At 39.9% G+C, this 13,096-nt stretch overlaps 1 protein-coding gene across 2 annotated transcripts in view; it reads left to right on the top strand.

The window, feature by feature from the left end:
- hs1bp3 (HCLS1 binding protein 3) overlaps window positions 1-13,096 on the top strand; it is a 64,973-nt gene that overhangs the window by 17,511 nt on the left and 34,366 nt on the right. For both annotated transcript variants that reach the window (XM_043676809.1, XM_043676818.1), the window contains exon 4: window positions 3,096-3,297. In XM_043676809.1, the coding sequence (XP_043532744.1) occupies window positions 3,096-3,297 (202 nt within the window). The remainder of the gene's footprint in view (window positions 1-3,095; window positions 3,298-13,096) is intronic.

Raw genomic sequence — 13,096 nt, 5'->3', positions numbered from 1 at the left:
CCTGGAGCTGAGTTCTGCTTTTGATCCAAGTAAGGGAGAGGAGGAGGAGAAGGTGAGTGTTCAGATCTCATGCTGCCTGTATTTCTCTTTCTAAACGTTCTTCGTGTTTCAAAGTTCACTAATCGTAGTTTGAGGTCTCGGGCAGTGGAATAATATGAAGAACATGTTGGAGTGATGTGAAAAATCCAGTAACTGAAACATTGTTATTGTCTATGGTTAGAATTTGAGTTGTGTCTGGTTGAAATGATTTGGGTGTGAGCATAGGAGGTATAGTTGGTAAGTTTGCAGATGACACCAAAATTGGAGGTGTAGCGGACAGCGAAGAAGGTTACCTCAGAGTACAACAGGATCTTGATCAGATAGGCCAACAGGCTGAGGAGTGGCAGATGGAGTTTAATTTAGATAAATGTGAGATACTGCATTTTGGGAGAGCAAATCAGAGCAGAATTTATACACTTAATGGTAAGGTCCTTGGGAGTGTTGTTGAACAAAGAGACCTTGGATCATAGCTCCTTGAAAGTGGAGTCGCAGGTAGATAGGATAGTGAAGAAGACGTTTGGTGTTGGTGAGAGCATTGAGTATAGGAGTTGGGAGGTCATGTTGTGGCTGTGCAGGATGTTGGTTAGGCCACTGTTGGAATATTGCACGCATTTCTGGTCTCTTTCCTATCGGAAAGATGTTGTGAAACTTGAAAAGGTTCAGAAAAGATTTACAAGGATGTTGCCAGGGTTGGAGGATTTGAGCTATAGGGAGAGGCTGAATAGGCTGGGGCTGTTTTCCCTGGAGCATTGGAGGCTGAGGGGGTGACCTTATAGAGGTTTAGAAAACCATGAGGGGCATTGACAAGGTCTTTGCTCTGGGATGGGGGAGTCCAGAACTAGAGGGCATAGGTTTAGGGTGAGAGGGGAAAGATGTAAAAGAGGCCTAAGGGGCAACTTTTTCACGCAGAGGGTGGTATGGGTATGGAATGAGCTGCCAGAGGAAGAAGTAGAGACTGGTACAAATACAACATTTAAACGTCATCCAGATGGTTATATGAATAGGTAGGGTTCAGCGGGATGTGGACCAGGTGCTAGCAAGTGGAACTATATTAATTTAGGATATCTGGTCAGCATGGACAAGTTGGACTGAAGGGTCTGTTTCCATGCTGTACATCTCTATGACTCTAAATGCATTGTAGAGGAATTAAAATGGCATTTTTATTATGGGGAGGGTCAGGGTCAAGGAGCAGAGTGAAATGTGATAAATGTGCAACTTTTTAATGGGATTCCTTTTCAAAAGCAGTAGAATGCTGATAGGAAACTTGGAATCTAATCGTTACTGTTTGTATATATTTTATGCACCACTTCATGATCTTGTGAATGGGATTTTTAATTAGTGTTAAGTAGCTGAAGCAGACAAGACTGGTTCCTTTTGGCAAAAACAAATGTAGTTGAAGTAGCAAGATATGCATATTTGTAAAGTTGTTCATGTCTTACAATTTTTATTAAAATAATCTTTATTTCCAGTCATCATTAAGACAATGTGGATGTCTGGTTACATAAGTCTGTCATTCAATTTTTTTAACTTTAATTTTGTTGAGGGATTAAATGATGTGAATTTGTTTGTACACCAAGTGTGAAGGTCTACCTGTTTGTTTGTGGAGGATATGGTGTGTGTTCCTCGGGCATGTTTGAGCTGCCCAAAGAGACATTATCGTTGGTGGCCATTGTTGTTTGATGTTGGTTGTTGTGAGGCTGAGACCAGATGTGTGAAACAATTGGGAAATAAATTGGCAAATTATGCTTGGGTTGCAGATGGTTGAGAGTTGAGGTGAGTATGTCTCGCCCATTAAAGAGATGCAAGTTAAGCAGTTTGTAAAAATATTGGCTCCAGAAGTTTGGAAAATTTGCTGTATTGCCTAAGAAATTAAAAGTAGGACATTTAGAACTTTTAAATTGCTTTTTCCTGATGGTTTAGTTGAGACTACATACACATGCCACCTGTGTCATTTATTGAAGCTGGTTTCACAACCAGGCCAGCTATTTGTAAGGTGGCCCATGAACTGCAAATCTGTATCGCTCATTTACTCTCATTTTCTTGCTGCATAAATTTAACAAAAAAGCAGTAAAAAAACTTTACTCATCAACAAAATCAGTGTTTAGTTAATTGTGGAACCACCATTGAAATTTACTCTGTAAAGAACATCAGTTATTAGCTAAAATACAAATTCAAAGGTTAAGTGTAAGTATGTATTAAAATTGTTTATGAAGAGATATGTAATATTAGTCTCTTATCATGACAGGCCAATTACTTTTTTTGGAAATTCTCTTTCCAGAGAGAGAGAGAGAACGATTTGTAAATATTGAAGTCAGAACCCCCATCCCCTGCCCCCTCTCCCTGTCTGTTCTGTTGTCAGAAGTTTAATCAATTTTTAAATATCTCCCCTTGTGAAGAAGGGTCACTGAAACTGAAACATTAACTGTGTTTTCTTTCCATAGATGATGCTAACTTTGCTGAGGTCCTTTCTGTTTTTGATTCAGACCTCCAGCATCCACAGTTCTTTGTTTTTTTTTGTCTAAATGTCTCCCTTTGAGAGCGCTGTCTGATTTTGAGGCTATAATGAACCAACAAGGACAGTCATGTGACTTATGGGAGACATCTTTCTTGTTTCGGTGTACATTTTTCTAGATCGGTTACCTTGCTTTACAAGATTGTATTCTGCTATAATTTAGCTGTGGAGATATTGGCCTCCTTCATACTTTGTCAAGATTTTTAATGCAATATGAAGAAAAGTAGAAGCTTTGAATTAGAGATTAGGAAATGGTGAGAGTTAAAAGTATAATCCAGTGTATTACGAATATAACCATCAGGACAGCTACACTTATCCTTAACTCAAGCTGGAGAAATAAGTTATGAGCTTTGACAATACTTCACATGCATATGTTTGAGGCTTATTCTCTTCTCTTGTCAGATATGTGCAATATTGTTTTGCAGAGTGAGATGTGGTACTCTCTTTCTAGGGCAATGTTTCAAAATGTTTGTTTGCTGCCATTTTACATTTAGTTTGTTAACTTGCCAATTCTAAAAAAAAATTGACCATTTTCCTTAAATAGGAGCAAAAATGAAAGACCTTGGTGACTTGAAATTTAAAACTCAAAATTCTACGGATGAGGAATTGCAAGAAGACGGAGACGACTCTGGAGATTTCTTCAATCAAGAGACCTCTGAAGATATTGGTGTGCTGAGATCATCAAAAACCCTTATGCCTACTGTGGAGAAGACTGAAGAAATTTCTGATCCGCTGGGTGTTATGAGGTATTTTTAAAAATTAATTCGTGTTTGGAGTATCATTTTTCCAAAGTGGTCTTATGTGTCAAAATTAACGTGAAATTGGATATTTTTCCACATAGTTATTTGCTAACGATTTTTGAGGATTAAGAGATGTTAATGGCTTCCTTTTCACTTGGGATTGTATACTTCCTTTTCCATGTAAGAAATGTGAGTGTTGCAATCCTTGTGGTCCTTGAATTGCTCTTGGATCAAATATAAAGTCAAATCTGCAGATTTACAGCAAAACACAACATCAGATAATTTGAAAACAGGTAGATTGCCTATTTTTATGCTCTCTACCTCTCCTTTCATCTTTCAGTGAGACGTTGAGCCCCTAAGCAAATTATGCTGTCAACTTATTCTCAATAATTCCAACAGTTTGGTGGGATAGTGATGTCTGCTATAAATAATTTCAGAAGGCAAGCATACTTGCGTTTATCTACCACTTTTTAATATAGTAAAAGCTCCGAGATGCTTCCTAGAAGTGTTACCATTTCAAATTTGGAAATAGTTGCTTCAACTTGAATGATTAAAGCATATTTGAAAGTTTATGAAAAAAGATCATTTATGCTAAGACAATATAAATTTTGGTTAAAGACAAGAAAACTGGAGATACTGTAATCCAAAGCAGACAAGCAGGAGTCTGGAAGAACACAGCAAGCCAGGCAGCATCAGGAGGTGGAGAAGTCAACTTTTCAGATGTAACCTTTCTTCAGGTTGATTTCTCCACCTGATGCTGCCTGGCTTGCTGTGTTCTTCCAGCCTCCTGCATGTCTACCTGATATAAATTTAAAAATCACACAACACCAGGTTATAGTCCAATAGGTTTAATTGGAAGCACACTAGCTTTCGGAGCGACGCTCCTTCATCAGGTGATCACCTGATGGGGATCTTTTAGAAACATATAAAATTGAGGGGAACAGTTATGGTAGAAGTAGATAAGATGTTTCCACTGGAAGGTGAAACCAGGATAAGAGGGCACAGCCTCAAAATTAGGAGGAGCAGATTTAGGACTGAATTGAGAAGGAACTTCTTCACCCAGAGGGTTGTAAATCTAAGGAATTCCCTGCTCAGTGAATGAGTTGACGCTACTTCAGTAAATATTTTTAAAGCTAAGGTAGATTTTTTTTTTGAACAATAAAGGAATTAAGGGATACAGTGAGAGGGTGGGTAAGTGGAGCTGAGTCCATGAAAAGATCAGCCATGATCTTATTTGAATGGTGGAGCAGGCTCAAGGAGCCAGATGGCCTACTCCTGCTCCTAGTTCTTGTGTGGAGAAATCTTTTTCTTGATTTCCCTCTTAGATTTTGGCAAAACTTTTTTTCCTATGATTATAGGCCAATGGAAATGGAGAAAGTGGGAAGTAACTATCAAATCCCTACGTAATATTGAAAATGTCAGTTACATCTCCGTCTCTGCCGTAAAGGGGGTGTTTGGGGTGGGGGTGGGGGGGAGCGTAATGGCCTTGTGGTATTCCTGTTAGAATATTTATCCAGAAATTCAGCTAATGCTGTGAGAACAGGGGTTTAAATCCCGCCACAGCTGATGGTGCAATTTGAATTAAGAGCATAATGATGATCATGAATCCATTCTCAATTGTTGGGAAAAACCCATCTGACTGTTATGTTTAACAGGAATCTGTTTACTTCTGCCTGGACAATATTTAAAGCCCACAGCTGATGGTGCAATTTGAATTAAGAGCAGCATAATGATCATGAATCCATTCTCAATTGTTGGGAAAAACCCATCTGACTTATGTTTAACAGGAATCTGTTTACTTCTGCCTGGACAATATTTAAAGCCACCGAAGACTTGGAGAGAAAGGAAGTTGCCTCAAATCTGTTTTAACTGAGTGACCCTCATTTTTAAATGCCCCTAGTTCCAAACTCTACAGTAAGAGAAAATATCCTCTCCACATCTATCCTACCAAGACTCTTCAGGATTTTCTGCATCTTGAAAGGGGCAGCATGGTGGTTCAGTGGATAGCACTGCTGCCTCACAGCACCAAGGAAGCCAGGTTCGAATCCTGCCATGGGTGACAGTCTGTGCGGAGTTTGCACATTTTCCCAGTATCTGCGTGGGTTTCCTCCCGGTACACTGATTTCCTCCCACAATTCAAAGATGTGCAGGTCAGGTGAATTGGCCATGCTAAATCGCCCATTGTGTTAGGTGCATTAGTCAGGGGAAATGGGTCTGGGTGGGTTACCCTTCGGAGGGTCGGTGTGGACTTGTTGGGCCGAAGGGCCTGTTTCCACAACGTGGGGAATCTAGTCTAAAATAAAAGTCGCTCTTCTAAATCCCAGTAGGTACAAGTCCAGGCCATCCTCATAAGAAACTGGATCAGTGGTGCTGGAAGAGCACAGCAATTCAGGCAGCATCCGAGGACAGGCAAAATCGACGGTTCGGGCAAAAGCCCTTCATCAGGAATAAAGCTTTATTCCTGATGAAGGGCTTTTGCCCGAACCGTCGATTTTGCCTGTCCTCGGATGCTGCCTGAATTGCTGTGCTCTTCCAGCACCACTGATCCAGAATCTGGTTTCCAGCATCTGCAGTCATTGTTTTTATCCTCATAAGAAACCCTGCCCATTCCAGGTATTAGTCTGGCAAACTTTCTTTGAACTGTCACCAATGTGTATATATATATATTCTTCCTTTAAATATGGAGACTATCACTGGACACTACTTGAGGTGGTCTAATAGTACGCTATAAGAGTGACCTGTAATGTCCCTATATATCTAATCAATTCCGCTTATAATAAATGTAATTACATGCAAATATTTTGCACTTCAGAACAAATTTCTGCACATCTCAGAGCTCCATTACCACTTAGGTAATGTGCTTCATTTTTACTTTCTGCCAAAATTTTGCATCTTATCAAATTATTCTGTATTTGCCACATCTTTGTCTGCAAACTTAACCTAGCAACATATTTTGGTAACTTCTTTGTGTCCTCCTTACACCTTAGTTTCCGATCTCCCTTTGTGCCATCTGTAAATTTGGTAACCATACTTTCCATCCTTTCATCCAAGTCATTGGTATGAATTGCAAACAGCTGAAGTCCTAGCACTGAACTCTGTGGCACACCATTGTATGTTCTGCTGCCTCACCTGTAATGGGCCCACATTTGTATGAGTTAATCCTTTCCTTTCCCCATTTCTGAAAACACTTTTACTTTCCACCTTTATGTTTCCCTTTTGTTTGCATTCACATTTTCTTTTTCCTTTCTTAAACAGCTTCCCCTCACACCTTTTTAGGGTTTTAATGGCTCCCAATCCTCAAGTTTACCATTTCTCTGGCTTCCTTTTGATCTAATGCAATCGTTAATTCATTTGTTCTTGTTTCTTGTCACAAACACTAAGCTTAGATGGAGAACATTTTCTATTTCAGCTCCTTTGTATGATTGACTGAAATTGTCTTCAGAGGCCAACTTTCGGCCAACTTTCAGCCAACTAAGTCTTTTTAAAACAAAAGAGTTACATGCATCTCTGAAATGGATGTGACCGGTATTTAGATCACAATAAGGAATGAGAGAAGAAAATTAAATTGCATAATTAGGAGGTTGTAGTGAAGGAATAAGCGGAATGGTTTTGTTTGAAACATGTCTGTTTTGTTTGGAAAAATTATACTTCATGAAAAGCACAAAGATGGAAAGTTCCACACTGCTGGGACCAACATATCTGATTTGCTCATCCCCTGGGTTTTTAACTTGCATTGAAGGCGAAGATGCAGCTGGATCTTGAATTGATCTACTGGAAATAGAGAGGGCCATAGTTTGAAGCTGACTCTCAAAGGCTATTGATTTGGAAGTTTGCAGTCCAGTCAGTAGTGATTAATGGCTGCAGAGCTCCCTGACCGTTTGCAGATGTGGCTTCCATTGTTCCTGTGAAACTCGTTCCAAACTCCTATATTCTTCCCATTTCAGCACCAAAAGGTTTGATTTGTGGTTTTCAGCATAATTGAAAATATTTTTTTTTAAATCTAAGTTTAGTTTTGTTCAAAGTAGTGGCTTTTTTCCCTTTTTCTTTGAATTTTTTTTATCTGCCTGGAATTAACTTTTCTTCCCCCAAGCACTTGGTGTATGAGCTGACTGAATCTGAGTAGAGTCCAGGGGGGTGGGGGTTTCTTTTTTTTTTTAACAAATCTTTAAACAGTAGCTGTTGAGTAGAACAACCAGTCCTGACTCCAAAGGATCAAGAATCCCCAGTACAGAAAGGACTTGACAAACCTTGCAAATAGCAACAATGTAAAACCACTGGTATGCTGTACATAATGTTTGCCAGAGCATGTTCATCTTTTATTTCATTTGTGTATTTCCACAGTCTGCGTCTGGAATATCCTGGCTTATTTTCGTTAGTTTGGAATGTGGAAATCGTTTGTTGTGCAATAAGATCTTACGATCTCACATAGTGTCCAGACTATCTTTCCACTGAAACCGTGTGAGTGCAGTACAGTCCTACCTTGGCCAGAGTAGTAACTGAGGAATTTTTTCCAAGGTCATTTTATTTCCCGAAAAAGACACCAAAAGGTGCTCTATATTATTTTCATGATTGAAAGGTGTTGGCAGCAGCAATTGCTCAGTTTTGTTCCTGAACCAACAATAAAGTATGAAGTATTTCCTATGTCTGTCTTTTTATGTATCTTTCCAATTCAACCTGGGAGGGTGTCTCATTTAGTAAAGCAGCAAACTTTTCTCATTGACCTGTTCCATCTTGTTCTACTTTGCCATTTGGACTTTGCAAAGAGCTGAATTCAACTTTATTTACAACATGTCTGTACAGCAAGCGTAACAATCCTAAAAGTGAACGTATTACAAAAACAGAAATTGTTGCAGAAAATCAGCAGGTGGAACAGGGTCACTTGATCTGAAACATTAACTTTGTATTCTTGCCACAGAAGCTGCCAGGCCTGAGTTTCTCCAGCAACTTCTGTTTTTGTTTCAGATTTCCAGTGTCCATAATTTGCTTATATTCTGTTGCATATTGAAGAGTTTACTTTCTTAGGGGACTTTTTAATAGTCATGTGTATGAATTCAATATGAAGGTTTGTTTTATCAGTTGTTTATAATGCCTGAGAGAGTGACAAACTAAGATTCGACCAACCAAACCCAGATCAGTAAACATGTATGACTGACAGTTAATTAAACCTGGAAAATATTTTGGCAACTTATTCCAAGCGACTTGCAGTTATGTTGCTGATTGAATTGTGCAAAAGGTTGGTCCCAAAGTGCTTTCAAAAAGGTAAATGCTACAAATTGAGATTGAGCTGAAGAAGTAGACTTGGTACGCTTAGAATACTTGAACAAATGGGTTTTAAAAAGCAGTTGAAGAAGGAGAGAGAGGTTTGGGAGAGAATCTAAGAGGTTAGAGTCAAGATGACTGCAGTAGTAGTTGCCAGTAACCGTGTAGAGGGAGCCAGGATTGTATAACAAGCCCAAGTTTGGACAAAGGTTGAATTCATGGAAGGTTGGAGGCTGTTTGCAGAGATATGCAGAGTGAAGGTTATAAAGGGAAAAGAACATTGGGAGGAGAATTAATTTAATTAATTAACTTTGCATGGCAGTGTTGATAGCTGAGCAGAGCTTGGTACAAATTAGGGCAGTTTGCCTCCTGATGCTGCCCAGCTTGCTGTGTTCTTCTAGCCTCCTGCTTGTCTACCTTGGATTCCAGCATCTGCAGCTTTTTTGTCTCAAATTAGGGTAGTGGCAACCAAGGTTTGGAGGCATGAGCCTGGGCTTACAGAGTGGCGGAGGAGTTGTTGGGGGTGGTGGCACTTGAAGAGTTAACTGTCAGGAAAAATGGAAAAGCTGCATATTATTTAGATGGAAGAGATTGCAGAATTCCAAGTTCTTGCAGAGGAACCTAGGTGTCCTGGTACATGAATTTCAAAACTTTAATGTGCAGGTACAACAAATGATTAGGAAGGAACAGAAACAGAAATTACTGGAAAAGCCTCAGAGATCGAGCAGCATCTGTGGAGAGAAATCAGTGTTAACATTTTGGGTCCAGTGACCCTTCCTGAGGTTAGGAAGGCAAATGGAAGATAAAAGTAGTAATGTTTTGCTTTGGTTGTACATGACATTAGTGAGTTGAAAAATGTGGTGCTGGCTCGGATGCTGCCTGGCCTGCTGTGTTTTTCTAGCACCACATTTTTCAACTCTGGTACTCCAGCATCTGCAGTCCTCACTTTCTCCTACATGACATTAGTGAGTCCATCTCTAGAATATGTTCTCCTTATTTAAGAAAATATATTAGATGCAGTTCAGACAGGTTCACTTGACTGCTGCTTGATTAGAGGGATTATCTGGGACTGTATCCATTAGACTTCAGAAGAGTAAGAGGTGATCTTATTGAAGTAATTAAGATCCTGAGGGGCTTTGACATAATGGACACTAGTTGGATGTTGCTCCATGAGTGGACAACTAGAACTAAGGGACAAGAACTAGAACTAGTGGACGGCACGGTGGCACAGTGGTTAGCACTGCTGCCTCACAGCTCCAGAGACCCGGGTTCAATTCACGCCTCAGGAGACTGACTGTGTGGAGTTTGCACGGTCTCCCCGTGTCTGCGTGGGTTTCATCCGGGTGCTCTGGCATGAGTGGACAACTAGAACTAAGGGACAAGAACTAGAACTAGTGGACGGCACGGTGGCACAGTGGTTAGCACTGGATCAGGACTCCATCCTGGATCTGATTTAATTAGTATTTGAGGTGCTTTTGGTACTAATGCACAATTATATCTCAAACCATTTGGAAAATCGACATGATCTGGTTTTCTTAACAGTATAGGATCTGAGCTTTCCCAATGAGGAGTAATATGTATTTCACCAGCTAAGTTACTTAGTAGTTTCTTTTTTTTAACATTGATTAAATCTCTGCCTTCTACTTTACGGTCTGTCTGCTTTGGATCAAAGTCAGGAAACAAACTATTTCCATTTGGCACCTTTTTTATCTTCCATGGTCTTTCTGCAATTAGATCTTGATTAACAAGTGGATTTGTACCGAATTGTATTCCATTAAACCTCACTTTTTCATTACTTTGCCATGGTCCTTCTATGTTTAAGTGATAATTTGTTACTTCACCTTCTTTCAATAACCTAACATTTTCCATTATAGGATCCTGAGTTAATTCTTCATTCCAGTATGCAAATGGCATTGGTTCATATACTCTAGTAGGATCTACTGGGAAAACACTTTGGTTTAATCCAGAACAATATGGTAATTTACCTGTATCAAATAAAACTGATATAGTATTTGGACTAGGGTACCAACATCCTTTCTCTTGGTCTGGCTCTCTGGTTTCAAATTCTCCAATTATGTAATGTAAAGAAAATGCTCGAAATCTGCTACTCTGCTGCAATAGAAATTCTTGTGCACCAGGTTGCATTAAATCACCCCAAGTATTTACATCAATATGATTCCAATCTGTAACTGTATAAACGTAATCAATCTTTTCATGTTTATATTGTTTTCTATAAACTTCATTTGATTGAAATACTACTCTTCTTGTTTGATAACAGTGTAAAAAATGTCCATTGACTCGCCATCCACTGCTCCGGGGAACAGAACCTCTAAGTACAGGTGGTTCTCCAAGAGGACAGAATGTCTCATCTGTACTATCAGTACCTTCAGAAGTCAATTTCCTTTTCTTGCTCATATTGTGATGGTATTGATGATGTCTAGAAAACATATAGGGAAATAATTTAAATTTTCCATTTTTTTTCATTTGTTTAATATTTTCATGTGTATTTGGATAGAACTTTACATGTTCCACTTGTTTAGGATGAATTGGAACAGTATTCTTAACGTTTACATCTACATCACCTACAACTTTTCCTAATTGTCTATACCATGCGTGGTATAATTGTGACCTTGTTACGTCTGTATTAACTAATCCCCACTTAATATATTCTGGTAAAGTCCATTCATCATTTATCCTAAATTTGTGTTTGTTTGTATGACTTGTTACTTCATCACTATTTGTTATACTTTCTTTAGATAGATGCCTATCTATATGTAATGCATTAGCAATGTTGTCGCATTTTTCATTTTCAAATTCTTTACATAAATTGTTTGTAGTTGTTTTCATGCCCTGTCATGGACCTTGACACTGGCAAGCTGGGTCACCAGAAGGTGCCAGCCAATAAGCAGCCAAGAATTTCCTGGCCCATCTCACAGCTCCAGAGACCCGGGTTCAATTCACGCCTCAGGAGACTGACTGTGTGGAGTTTGCACGGTCTCCCCGTGTCTGCGTGGGTTTCCTCCGGGTGCTCTGGTTTCCTCTCACAGTCCAAAGATGTGCAGGGCCAGGTGAATTGGCCATACTAAATTGCCCGTAATGTTAGATAAGGGGTAAATGTAGGGGTATGGGTGGGTTTCGCTTCAGCGGGTTGGTGTGGACTTGTTGGGCCGAAGGGCCTGTTTCCACACTGTAATGTAAGAGTTTTTAAAAATCCAATGCCTTCTATTTAAGGTGGAAATGAGGATATATTTTCCCTTGGAGGGTGAGTCATGGAACTCTCTCCTGTGAGCCATGGAGACCAGACTAATGAATATCTTTAATGCAGAGGTAGGTAGATTCTTAACTGATGAGAGAGAGCTGAAGAGTATCGAGCTATGAGTTGTGGCCTACTCTTGTTCTGAATTTGTATGTACAATGTTCGGATGCAAGTGTGGAGGTGACTGCAGAAATATCTGAATATTTGGGGGTGATCTTATTCTCCCTGGAGGTGTTGCTAAGGGAAATTGGGCACGTTGACTCTGGAGAGCTGGGAAAGTCCTTGAGTAATCTTCAACAACCCCTATCCTCAATCAAGTGCCTCCCCGTCAGGTGAGAGGGCTGTTTAGTTTCTTCAGTGGGAAACTAGGCCTTGTTTGTTGGTTGGGGGAGAATTGGAGGCATTCAGAGGCATGAAAGAAGGACAACAAGGTGGCCTCTGGAACCATCTCCTACCCTTTGCTCCAACCCCCCCACTTCATGAGAAGAAGGCAAAACGAGGACTTACCCTCTCACTGTTCATAGAGTAGGCCTTAACCCTGGAGGACTAATGGGCCAGGAAATTCTTGGCTGCTTATTGGCTGGCACCTTCTGGTGACCCAGCTTGCCAGTGTCAAGGTCCATGACAGGGCATGAAAATCGTGCAAATGAAGTGTCACCAGACTCTACATTAACTGCTTTCTCTCTACAGATGCTGCCAGTCCTGCTGAGGTTTGCCAGTGATTTCTGTTATAGTTTCAGATTTCCAGCATTCGCAGTTCTTTGTTTTATTTTAGTGAATGACCCAATTGTGCCTGTAGGGCTCCAGTTCGCGATGTTTTAGCTCCTAAATCTGGGGATTCCTGTCAGTTGGCTGTATAAATAGCCAGTGAAGGAGCAGTTCTCCCGTTTTTGTAAAGTTAGCACCCCTGCATCCTCACTTTTCTCCCCACCTTCAATTTCATCTCCTACAGGAGACTGGATTTATGAAAATCCTGTAAAATCTAAAGCATCCTTTGTCAATTTAAAGTAGCTAAAATAGACTTTAAAAGACAAGAAGGTAGATCTGCTTGTGAGTTAATGCCTGTAAGAGTTGACTCACTGTTTTGATTCCTGTTTGGATATGAGATCTTTGAAAGGACAATATGTTGGGAGAAATGCTTTGGAGGCTTTCTGAAGTTAACGCTTGATATTTGAAAACCAAATGTAGTTTTCAGTTCTATTCTTTATATTGGCAAGAGGCATACTCCCCGTTTGTGGTCATTGTGCCTCAATTAACAAATCCCAAGAATGTGTGTCTCTATAGATTTTT

The sequence above is a fragment of the Chiloscyllium plagiosum genome, chromosome 3 (genome assembly GCF_004010195.1).
Source record: "Chiloscyllium plagiosum isolate BGI_BamShark_2017 chromosome 3, ASM401019v2, whole genome shotgun sequence".
Taxonomy (NCBI): Eukaryota; Metazoa; Chordata; class Chondrichthyes; order Orectolobiformes; family Hemiscylliidae; genus Chiloscyllium; species Chiloscyllium plagiosum.
This window is presented reverse-complemented; position numbering and strand designations above follow the sequence as displayed.